Raw genomic sequence first — 13199 nt, 5'->3', positions numbered from 1 at the left:
ATATATTTGCGAGGCATGAGCTTTAGATAGAGTTGTGCGAAGGAGGGTGGATGTGCTGGAAATGAGATGTTTGAGGACAATATGTGGTGTGAGATGGTTTGATCAAGTAAGTAATACTAGGGTAAGAGAGATGTGTGGTAATAAAAAGAGTGTGGTTGAGAGAGCAGAAGAGGGTGTTTTGAAATGGTTTGGTCACATGGACAGAATGAGTGAGGAAAGATTGACCAATTGACCAAGAGGATATATGTGCCAGAGGTGGAGGGAATGACGAGAAGTGGGAGACCAAATTGGAGGTGGAAAGATGAAGTGAAAAAGATTTTGAGTGATCGGGGCCTGAACATGCAGGAGGGTGAAAGGTGTGCAAGGAATAGAGTGAATTCGAACGATGTGGTATACCGGGGTCGATGTGCTGTCAATGGATTGAACCAGGGCATGTGAAGCGTCTGGGATAAACCATGGAAAGTTCTGTGGGGCCTGGATGTGGAAAGGGAGCTGTGGTTTCGGTGCATTATTACATGACAGCTAAAGACTGAGTGTGAACCAATGTGGCCTTTGTTGTCTTTTCCTAGTGCTACCTCGCGCACATGAGGGGGGAGGGGGTTGTTATTTCATGTGTGGCAGGGTGGCGATGGGAATGAATAAAGGCAGACAGTTTGAATTATGTACATGTGTATATATGTATATGTCTGTGTGTGTGTATATATATGTTGAGATGTATAGGTATGTATATTTGCGTGCTGGACTTGTATGTATATACATGTGTATGTGGGTGGGTTGGGCCATTCTTTTGTCTGTTTCCTTGCGCTACCTTGCTAACGCGGGAGACAGCGACAGAGCAAAATAAATAATGAAAATAAACTATTATACTTTACTTAATCGCCATCTCCCGTGTCAGTGAAGCAGTGCAAGAAAATAGACGAGGAATATCCCAACCCACCCACATACACATGTATAGACATAAAGGCCCACACACACGCACATTTACTTATTCATTATTTATTCATAATACTTATTCACTGTCTCCCGCATTTGCAAGGAAGCGCTAGAAAACAGATGAAACAATGGCGCAACCCACCCACACACACATGTATATACACAAATGCTCACACACACATGTATATACATAAAAACCCTCACACACACATATACATACCTATACATATCAATGTAAACATACATAGGCAAACACAGACATATACATATATACACATGTACACACACACACACACACTTGCTGCACCCATCCATTACTGTCGTCACCTCGCCACACATGAAACACCACCCCACTCGCCCCCATACACACGCGCAAGGTAGCGCCAGGAAAAGCCAACAAAGGCCACATTCGTTCACACTCAGTCTCTAGCTTTCATGTGTAATGAACCGAAACCACAGTTCCCTTTCCACATCCAGGCCCCACAAAACTTTCCATGGTTTACCCCACACACCTCACATGCCCTGGTTCAATCCATTGACAGCACGTCCACCCCGATATACCACACCGTTCCAATTCACTCTATTCTTTTTATGTCTTTCACCCTCCTCTATATTCAGGGCCTGATCACTCAAAATCTTTTTCACTCCATCCTTCCACCTCCAATTTGGTCTCCCACTTCTCCTCGTTCCCTCTACCTCTGACAAGTATATCCTCTGTGTCAATCTTTCCTCACTCATTCTCGCCATGTGAACAAAACATCTCAATACACCCTCTTCTGCTCTCTCAACCACACTCTTTTTATTACCACATATCTCTCTCACCCTTTCATTACATACTCGATCAAACCACCTCACACCACATATTGTCCTCAAACATTTCATTTCCAACACAACCTTATCTATAGCCCAAGCCTCGCAACCATATAACATTGTTAGAACCACTATCCCTTCAAACATAACAATTTTGCTCTCAGAGGTAATGTTCTCGCCTTCCACACATTCTTCAACGCTCCTAGTACCTTCGCCCCCTTCCCCACCCTATGACTCACTTGTGCTTCCATGGTTCCACCCGCTGCCAAATTCACACCCAGATATCTAGAACATTCACTTCCTCCTGTTTTTCTACATTCAAACTTACCTCCCAATTAACTTGTTCCTTAACCCCACTGAACCTAATAACCTTGCTCTTACTCATATTTACTCTCAGCTTTCTCTTTCAAACACTTTACCAAACTCAGTCACCAGCTTCTGCAGTTTCCCACCCGAATCAGCCAACAGCGCTGTATCACCAACGAACAACAACTGACTCACTTCCCAAGACCTCTCATCCACAACAGACTGCATACTTGCCCCTCTCTCCATAACTCTTATATTCACCTCCTCAACAACCCCATCCATAAAGAAATCAAACAATCATGGAGACATCACGCACCCATGCCACTAACCGACATTCACTGGGACTAATCACTTTCCTCTCTTCCTACTCATACATATGCCTTACATCGTTGAAAAAAATTTTCACTGCTTCAAGCAACTTAACTCCCATACCATATACTCTCAATACCTTCTACAAAGCATCTCTATCAACTCTATCATATGCCTTTGCCAGATCAATAAATGTTACATACAAATCCATGTTTTTCTAAGTATTTCTTACATACATTCTTCAAAGCAAACATCTGATCCACACATTCTCTACCACTTCTGAAACCACACTGTTCTTCCCAATATGATGCTCTGTACATGTCTTTACCCTCTCAATCAATACCCTCCCATATAAGTTCCCAGGAATATTCAACAAACTTATACCTCTCTAATATGAACACTCACCTTTATCCCCTTTGCCTTTGTACAACAGTACTATGCATGCATTCCGCCGATCCTCTGGCACTTCATCATAAACCATACATATATTGAATATCCTTACCAACCAGTCAACAATAGTCACCCCCTTTTTTAATTAATTCCACTGCAATACCATCCAAACCTGCCGCACTGCCAGCTTTCATCTTCCACAAAGCTTTCACTACCTCTTCTCTGTTTACCAAACCATTCTAGCTGACCCTCTCACTTTGCACACCACCCAGACCAAAACACCCTATATTTGCCACTCAATCATCAAACACATTCAACAAACCTTCAAAATACCCACTCCATCTCACGTCACCACTACTTGTTATTACCTCCCCATATGCCTCCTTCACTGATGTTCCCATTTGTTCTCTTATCTTACAAACTTTACTTACCTTCTTCCAATACATCTTTTTATTCTCCCTAAAATTTAATGATACTCTCTCACCCCAACTCTCATTTGCCCTCTTCTTCAACTCTGGCACCTTTCTCTTGACCTCTTGTGTCTTTCCCTGCATAAATCTTCCAAATGTCTCTAATGTCTCTCTTCTCTTTCACTAACACTAACAATCTTACTTCTTCATCCCACCACTCACTACCCTTTCTAATCTGCCCACTTCCCACCTTCTCATGCCACAGGCATCTTTTGCACAAGTCAGCATTGCTTCCCTAAATACATCCCATTTCTCCCCGACTCCCCTTACCTCCTTTGTTCTCACCTTTTTACATTCTGCACTCAATCTCTCCTAGTGCTTCCTCACAAAAGTCTCCTTTCCAAGCTCTGTTACTCTCACCACTCTCTTCACCCCAACATTCTCTCTTCTTTTCTGAAAACCTCTACATATCTTCACCTTCGCCTCCAAAAGATAATGATCAGACATCCCTCCAGTTGCACCTCTCAGCACATTAACATCCAAAAGTCTCTCTTTCACGTGCCTATTAATCAACACGTAACCCAATAATGCTCTCTGGCCATCATTCCTACTTACATACATATACTTATGTATATCTCTCTTTTTAAACCAGGTATTCCCAATCACCACTCTTTTTCAGCACACAAATCTACAAGCTCTTCACAATTTCCATTTACAACACTGAACACCACATGTACACTAATTATACACTCAACCGCCACATTACTCACCTTTCCATTCAAATCATCCATCACCATAACCTGGTCTTGGGCATCAAAGCTGTTAACACACTCACTCAGCTGCTGCCAAAAGACTTGCCTCTCATGATCCTTCTTCTCATGACCAGGTGCATAAGCAACAACAATCACCCATCTCTCTCCATCCACTTTCAGTTTTATCCATATCAATCTAGAGTTTACTTTCTTACACCCTATCACATACTCTCACAACTCCTGCTTCAGGAAAAGTGCTACTCATTCCTTTGCTCTTGTCCTCACACCAACACTTGCCTCTCATGATCCTTCTCATGACCAGGTGCATAGGCAACAACAATCACCCATCTCTCTCCATCCACTTTCAGTTTTATCCATATCAATCTAGAGTTTACTTTCTTACACCCTATCACATACTCTTACAACTCCTGCTTCAGGAAAAGTGCTACTCATTCCTTTGCTCTTGTCCTCACACCATCCCCTGACTTTACTCCCAAGACATTCCCAAACTTCCCCTTCACCCTTGAGCTTTGTTTAACTCAAGAGCCAAAACATCCAAGTTTCTTTCCTCAAACATACTACCTACCTCTCCTTTTTTCTCATCTTGGCACTCCCTGCATGACTCCTTATTCTGTTTCCCCTTATAGAAAGTTAAAAATAGAAGGAGGGGAGAGTTTCTAGCCCCCTGCTCCCATATGTATTTGAATATGTGTATGTATGTATACATGTGTGTATGTGTGTTTATGTATATGTGTATATGAGTGGATGGGTCATTCTTCGTCTGTTTCCTGGCACTACCTTACTGACAAATCAATAAAGTACTGCAATTTGAAATAAAACGTAATTACAATACAAATTTGGCTCTGTCAGTGCTTGTTGAGAGGCATATCCTAACAATCCTGTTCAGTTTCTCTGCCATCTACAAGACCTCTATTTTTCTTTAATGGCTCAAGTGGTGTTAATGGTCTCAAATGATCCCCAAAGTAATTCTAGTAACAGTAATAAGGCTTACTAGCACTTAATAACCTCAATCACCGAGAATTTAAATATCATAATTTTCTATGACACTGCTGTCAGTTACACTTTAATTCAGTAAAAATTCATCTACATTTGTTCACTTCAGTCAATATTTGCTGCTCTCTGTTAAAAACTGGATCTCCTTATAAAACATAAAATAGTTATATAATGTCAATAAAAGGATTCATTACAGCTGACAACACTCCTGGGTATTCATTTTACATCCAGGAAACTTCCAATTCCAAGACCATGTCAAACCCCTAAAATAAGGCACTCAAACTTAATGTCCAGTGCATATATAACTCAGGAGCCCCTTCATATTCCACTCCATCTTCTTAATTGTACTTAATAGGCTTCATGAGCAGCAGACTCTCCAAAATCTTGCAATTACAAGAAGATCTTTACTGGCTGTCTGCATGTACTTGACTAATGGTAATAAGCCTCATGTAATCATCATGGGATATAAGCCTTAATACCACTTAAACTACCTTTGTTGAAATGATGATACTCAGCCATCTCATTTATGGAGAGATTATCAATTTTCTTATTGGGCCCCACTTTACTGAAATCTTTGCAAATTTATGAGGATACATGGGAAAGAATACTTCCCATTTCATATCTGTATGTTGTAGAAGGTAACTATATGGGTCAGGATGGGGGTGGGCTGGAAAATCTCCCCCACTTAAATTTTAGTTTCTAAAAGCTGGAAGAGAAGGAGCCAATGAGTAGTGCTCATCCTCCTCAAAGGCTCAGGATGGGATGTCTAAATGTGTGTGGATGTAACTAAGATGAGAAGAAAGGAGAGATAAGCAGCAAGTTATAGGAGAAGAACCTGGATGCTCTAGCTCTGAGGGAAGTCAAGTTAAAGGTGAAGGTAAAAGAATGGTTTGGTAATGCTTAGTGATAAAGTAAGGGTGAGAGCTAAGAAAGTTATAGCACAGCTACTGAAGAGGGAATTGTGATAATGAGTGAAAGAGTAAAGAAAGTAAGCCTCAGACTTATGTGGGTGAAAATAAAGTAGGTTTTGAAAGGTGTATGATTACTACTGCTTATGCACTGGAAACAAAAAGGAGCTAATTGAGTCTATCAGCGGTTCTGGCGCCAGGGATCAAATATTACTGAGGGTGATTTGAATGAAAAAAAAAAGAGGGCAATGTGGTAGCTGAGCATATAATTTTGGAGCATGGGGTACCAATTGTTGAGAATAAAAATGATGAACAGCTTGTGGAGTTGTGTGCTGAAAAAGGACTGGTGACTGAGAATATCTGGCTCAAAAAATGGATGTACATAAGTATATGCGTGTGAGTTGAAGAGATGGTAAAAGACAAGTACTGGATTATGGAATGTGCTGAGGGGCAGCTGGTGACATGTGTGATCATTAATTGGCTGAGACAAGGGAGAAGGTTTGCAGAGGCTTTAGGGAAAGAGGATGATGAAAGTGAGTGAACATGTGTGGAGTGATGTCAGGAGATATTAAGTGAAGAATGGAAAAGGGTGAAAGTAAATGAAGCTTGTGGAGTGGGTGAGGAATGGGAGTTATTTAGGGAAACACTACTTATATGTGAAAGAGAAGTGTGCAGCATGAGAAAGGTGGGAGGTGGACAGATGGAAAAAGGCAATGAGTGGTGGGATAAGGAAGATAAGCTGCTAATGAAAGAGAAAAGATAGGTGTATGGACATTATCTACAGGGAAGGAGTGCGAGTGACTTGGAGATGTATAAGTGACAGGAGGTCATGTGGAAGGCGTTAGGGCTGAAAAAAGAAGGCAAATAAAAGTTGGGGTGCATGAGTACCAACAAACTTTAGAGAACTAGAAAGTTCTAGAAGAAGGTTTACGATAAGAAAAATGAGAAAACAAATGGGAACATCAGAGAAGGGGCCAAATGCAAATGTGGTAACATAAAAAAATTATGTGATGAAGAGATGGAGTAAATATTTTTAAGGGCTGTTAAATGTGGGATGTTTGGGACGTGGAGGAATGAGAAATGTGAATCATAGCAACTGGTTTGGTGAAAGAAAAAGGTGGCAAAAGCCTTGCATAAGGTGAGGTACAACAAAGTGGCTGGAATGAATGGGACTGTGGTTAAATTTCTCAGGAAAGGGTGAGATTGTGCTGTCAACTGGTAAGTTAACATTTTCAATATATGTATGGCTCATGATGAGGTACCTGAGGATTTGCAGAATACTTGCAGTCCTACTGTACAAACTGGGGGTTTTAGAAGTTGAGGATGTGCGGATCAGGTGTTTACTTTGAAGAATATGTGCAAGAAATACCAAGAGAAACAGAAGTTTACCTGATGTTTATGGTCTGAAGAATGCGTGTGATCTGGTTGATAAAGATGCTATATGGAAGGTGCTGCGAAATATGGTGTGGGAGGAAAGATGCTAGAATTGATGAAATTTTCAACAAAGGAATAAAGCATGTGCGCAAGTAAGAATAGAAGAGGACAAGTGGTTAAAGGTAAAGGTGGGTCTGCAAAAAGGGTATGTGATGTCACTTTGGCTCTTTAATTTGTTTTTGGATGGGAGTAGTGACAGTGGTGAAGGCAAGGATCTTGAAGAGAGGAGCAGATATGTAGTCCATTGGGAGTAGGGGATCTGGGATGGCGAGTCAACTTTTTGCCAATGACATGATGCGAGTGGCAGATTCAACTGAGAAACTGCATAAGTTGGTGCTTGAGTCTGAGAGAGTGTGGGAGGGAGAAAGTTGAGAATAAATATGAATAACAGCATGGTTATTAGGTTTAACACTGAAAAGAAACAGGTTATCCACAGCATGAGTTTGAATGTAAAGAGCATGGAAAAAAAGACTGTTTTACATACGTGGGAATGGATACATCATTGAATTGAACCATGGGAGCTGAACTGAGCCACAGGGTGAGTGATGGGGTTTAAGTGCTAGGTGCACTGAGGAAAGTGAAGAAAGAGAGGTCACTGTCCTTAAGAGCAAAGAAGGGTATGTTTAATGGAAGCAAAGATGGGAATGTTTAACAGTACAGTATTCCCATCTGAGTTATGTGGATGTGCAATGTGGACCTTAGACAGAAATTCAAAAAAGAGGGTGGATGCACTGAAAAAAATGTATGAGATGTGGTGTGAGACAGGATGAATGAATACGAAATGATACGCTTAGAGAGAAGTATGGTAATATAAGGAGAAAGCTGAAAAGGTGGTGAAACAGTTTGGTGATATGAAGAGAATGAATGATGAGAGGATGGCTACGAGTGTATAATAATCAGAAGTGATGGGATCAATGAAAAAGAACCAAGGAAGAGGTCAAACAGTGGAGTGAATGATGTTTTGAGTGTCTGGCCTGAAAATGCAGGAGAGTGTGATGCGTGCAAGAAATAGAGCAAACAGGAGCAATGTGGTAAACATGATAACATGCTGTCAATGGACTGGGCCAGGACACATGAATAAAAATATCTGTGGGGCCTGGTTGCAGAAGGGGGGTCAGGTTTCAGTGTATGTATTAAAACATGACGGTAAGAGAACGAATGTGAACAAATTAGGCCATTTATTTTTCTGTTCCTGAAGTTACCTAGCTCATGAGGGAAACACCAAACGAGTATGAAAAAACAAAACTCAGTGAAGAGGTCCCACTCAGCTAATCACATTTCCTATAACTGCATTTGTTACAAGGGTATGACATTTCTAAATGATAACAATATATCAACTTACACAATTATAACCATCTGCCACTTAAGAAGAACTAAGGACACCTGTCAGTACCATTTAAGGAACTAATCCAATTACACAGGCACAAAATTTTTGTACTCTGTGGATTGTTACTACTTTTGGCTACAGCAGGAAAGATTCAATAGCCAGTTTGCGGTGTATGAAAATGGAGTAATTAGCTCTTGAAAATAAAAAATCTAAAAGTTCCTCTTTCATTGGTTTTATGCTATACTTAAATCATAAACTAAGCTGCTGCATCACATGCATATTGTGTGGCTTTTTGCAACTGAAGGGTGGGCCATTTTGATACCTGCTTCTTTGCCTACATGTCGAAGTTCTGAAACTCTCTACCCTCTCATGTCCTTCCCATTAACTATGACCTGGCATATTTCAAAAGACAGGCTTTTCACTTTCTCAAAAATTCGTAAGTACTTTCTCCTGTCTTTTCTTTTTCCATTTCACAATCCTCTCTGTATTTCAATTAAGGCCCGGCCTTGATGTGGACTTCTGTTTATGAGTGGAGCCGTCAGCAACATAAAAAAGTAATTTTTAATAATAATACCCTTATCAATAATTTCAAGATACATGAATACATAAACCTTACCTGTTTATAGGCTAACCTGACTTCTCCAAAATTGCCTGCTCCTAATTTCTTGGTCATAGTATACATCTCAGTTAACTCTTCAGGGTAGTCTTGAGCATCATTATGGAGGCAATCATAGAACACAAATACTGAAATAAGAAAAAGTGTTTTTTTAAGAGTTTCACTATATTATACTACTTGTAAGTGCTAAAGTAAGACATCCACCTTAGGTAACACCTTTGCTAACTACTAGCGTTGCTCTGCTGAGGACCCCAAAACCAATAATCAAGTCTTACCAAACAAGCACACATTCAATTGATGCATCCCATACAAATGAGCAGGGTCCTAAAAGGATAATCATATGGACATTACATGGGAAAGAAAACCTCTTAACCAAACTATGAGAATAGTATTTTCACATATTTCTAAAACTACTGCTAAATAAACAACACCCTAATGATCATTAGGTAATAATAATCATCTGCATTCAGAAAGCATGTGGATTCACATACACTGATCTTTTTACACAAATAAAACTGCAACTAAGAACAGTTTATAAAACCAATCTGCAATAGTAATTGCTCACAATACATGAGATCAAACTAAAAGAGCAAAGACAAGCAAGGCTTGGTAATGAATTACCCTATATTCTAGGCAAACAGTTAAAGTATGGATCTCGACAATGCTAATCCATTTCATTTATTACAGGAATGCAAGACCTAGTGTGGTTCTAACTTTATTTATCATCATCACTCCATTCTAAATTCAATGGAGTAGATCAAGTACACAGTCTCTGCAACATCACTCACCCCCAATCCTATTACCACTTTTTTCAGATCAATAACCCATACCATGTGTTACAGTGAACATGAACTTCCACAATCATCAAAGTCTTCCTTACATTTTCAGATTCACATTAAGTCTGTGGTTTCCAAACTTCATAGAGACCAGATCTCCATTCATAAAACTAATTAAAAACATGCTCCCTGGTCGTTGGTTGCCTACCAACTACTACCTATCAACTTTAACATTCCTCACAATCACAATGTCAAACAAAGATGTAAGACAGAGGGAAGTCAAATGTTTTGCAAATGACAAGAATAAGGAACCTATTAGATGATAAGGAAAAATAGACAGTAATGCAAAAACAAATACTGTATCGTAGTTTTCAACCAGAGCATATATCAAATGATTACAAACTTAGTCTCATATAAAATCAAACACAATAATACAAAGAGAAAGACACCAAGGGACATAAAATAGTGGATGAATTCAAGAAAGTTAATGGAAGAAAAGCTATGGTAAATAACAAACAGAAACAGAATAGACCAATTAGAAAAAGAAAAAAAGCACTGCTAAGAGAGAAATGATGGAATCAAATAAAGGAAAACAGAAAATGAAAAGAAGAAAGTGATATAAAGTCTGGAATAAAATACAAAAGTTCTAATTGCTGTACATACAAGAACAAAATAAAGAACACGAAAAGCAGAGACTAAAACTTTTAAAAAATGCATGATGCTACCAAAATTGCCCCCCAAAAATCTGCTAAAAGTTAATCAAACAATATACATTAGTAATAAGTACAAAAGAAAAGAAGATACTGATGATATAAACATACAAAACTATGACAAACACATCCTCATATACATCAGAGGATCAGAAAGGGACATGATCAAAGCAAATGATCGACTTAAAGGGAACTCAGCACTAGGATTGATGATGGAACTCCAGCTATATATCTAACTGAACCAGGGCATGTGAGATGTCCAGGGTAAACCAAGGATATGTCTATGGGGCCTGGGTGTGGATAGGGAGCTGTGATTTTGGTGCATTACACATGACAGCTCATGTATGGATGTAAGTGGATGTGGCCTTCTTTGTATATTTCCTGGAAGCTAACTTGCTGACACAGGGGGTGGCCATGCTGTTTCCTGTAGGATAGGGTGGTGCTGGGAATGGATGAAGACAAGCAAATATGAATATGAACATGTGCATATATGTAAATGTATGTATATGTATCTATGTACATATTCATATTCATTTACTTATCATCTATTATACTTTGTCGCTGTCTCCCGCGTTAGCGAGGTAGCGCAAGGAAACAGACGAAAGAATGGCCCAACCCACCCACATACACATGTATATACTTACACGTCCACACACGCACATATACATACCTATACATCTCAACGTATACATATATATACACACAGACATATACATATATACACATTGTACTTAATTCATACTGTCTGCCCTTATTCATTCCCGTCGCCACCCCATCACACATGAAATGACATCCCCCTCCCCCCCACATGTGCATGAGGTAGCACTAGGAAAAGACAACAAAGGCCCCATTCGTTCACACTCAGTCTCTAGCTGTCATGTATAATGCACCAAAACCATAGCTCCCTTTCCACATCCAGGCCCCACAAAACTTTCCATGGTTTACCCCAGACGCTTCACATGCCCTGGTTCAATCCATTGACAGCACATTGACCCCGGTATACCACATCGTTCCAATTCACTCTATTCCTTGCATGCCTTTCACCCTCCTGCATGTTCAGGCCCCGATCACTCAAAACCTTTTTCACTCCATCCTTCCACCTCTAATTTGGTCTCCCACTCCTCCTCGTTCCCTCCACCTCTGACACATATATCCTCTTTGTCAATCTTTCCTCATTCATTCTCTCCATGTGACCAAACCATTTCAAAACACCCTCTTCTGCTCTCTCAACCACACTCCTTTTATTACCACACATCTCTCTTACCCTTTCATTACTTACTCAGTCATACCACCTCACACCAAATATTGTCCTCAAACATCTCATTTCCAGTATATCCACCCTCCTCCACACAACTCTATCTATAGCCCACACCTCGCAAACATATAACATTGTCGGCACCAGTATTCCTTCAAACATACCCATTTTTCCTTTCTGAGATAATGTTCTTGAATTCCACACATTTTTCAATGCTTCCAGAACTTTCACCCCCTCCCCCACCCTATGATTCACTTCAGCTTCCATGGTTCCATCCGCTGCCAAATCCACTCCCAAATATCTAAAACACTTCACTTCCTCCAGTCTTTCTCCATTCAAACTTACATCCCAAATGACTTGTCCCTCAACCCTACTGTACCTCATAACCTTGCTCTTATTCACATTTACTCTCAACTTTCTTCTTTCACACACTTTACCAAACTCAGTCACCAGCTTCTGCAGTTTCTCACCCAAATCAGCCACCAGTGCTGTATCATCAGCATACAACAACTGACTCACTTCCCAAGCTCTCTCATCCACAACAGACAGCATACTTGCACCTCTTTCCAAAACTCTTGCATTCACCTCTCTAAAAACCCCATCCATAAACAAATTAAACAACCATGGAGACATCACACACCCCTGCCACAAGCCAACATTCACTGAGAACCAATCACTTTCCTCTCTACCTGCTCATACACAAGCCTTACATCCTCGATAAAAACTTTTCACTACTTCAAACAACTTGCCTCCCACACCATATATTCTTAATACCTTCCACAGAGCATCTCTATCAACTCTATCATATGCCTTCTATCATATGCTACAAACAAATGCACTTGCTTTTCTAAGGATTTCTCACATACATTCTTCGCCATTAACGACGTTGGAAAGCAGAACGAGCCGTGTTCCTTCACCCTCATCTCTGCAGGTCCCCCGGAAGAGGTCAGCAACTGTTCGGTGGTCCATGTAACGTCAATCTCAGCCGGAATCAGCTGTCTGCCTAGCTTCGACGGCGGCCTTCCTCAGAGATTCCTCCTTCAGGTGTGGGAAATGGACACGGGCTTGCTTGTGGTGAATGCTTCCGGCGCAACGCCAGTCTTCACGGCCAAGCCCTTGGAGCCCGGACGTACCTACAAGGCAGCTGTGGTCGCCTATAATTCCCGTGGGCGCACGAGCCCCAGCAGACTGCTCATCCTCACCCTGAAGGAGGCAGAGATGCATAAAAGTCTACCGTCCATGGTCGAGC

General features: G+C 40.6%; 1 protein-coding gene across 3 annotated transcripts in view; it reads right to left on the bottom strand.

Annotated features, from left to right (window-relative positions):
• The window catches only part of lok (ovarian-specific serine/threonine-protein kinase loki), a 225979-nt gene that overhangs the window by 106241 nt on the left and 106539 nt on the right, over positions 1–13199 (bottom strand). For all 3 annotated transcript variants that reach the window (XM_071665056.1, XM_071665057.1, XM_071665055.1), the window contains one exon: positions 9210–9337. In XM_071665056.1, the coding sequence (XP_071521157.1) occupies positions 9210–9337 (128 nt within the window). The remainder of the gene's footprint in view (positions 1–9209; positions 9338–13199) is intronic.

The sequence above is a fragment of the Panulirus ornatus genome, chromosome 9 (genome assembly GCF_036320965.1).
Source record: "Panulirus ornatus isolate Po-2019 chromosome 9, ASM3632096v1, whole genome shotgun sequence".
Lineage (NCBI taxonomy): Eukaryota > Metazoa > Arthropoda > Malacostraca > Decapoda > Palinuridae > Panulirus > Panulirus ornatus.
Note: the sequence above shows the minus strand (reverse complement) of the source record. Positions and strands in the feature narration are given on the sequence as shown.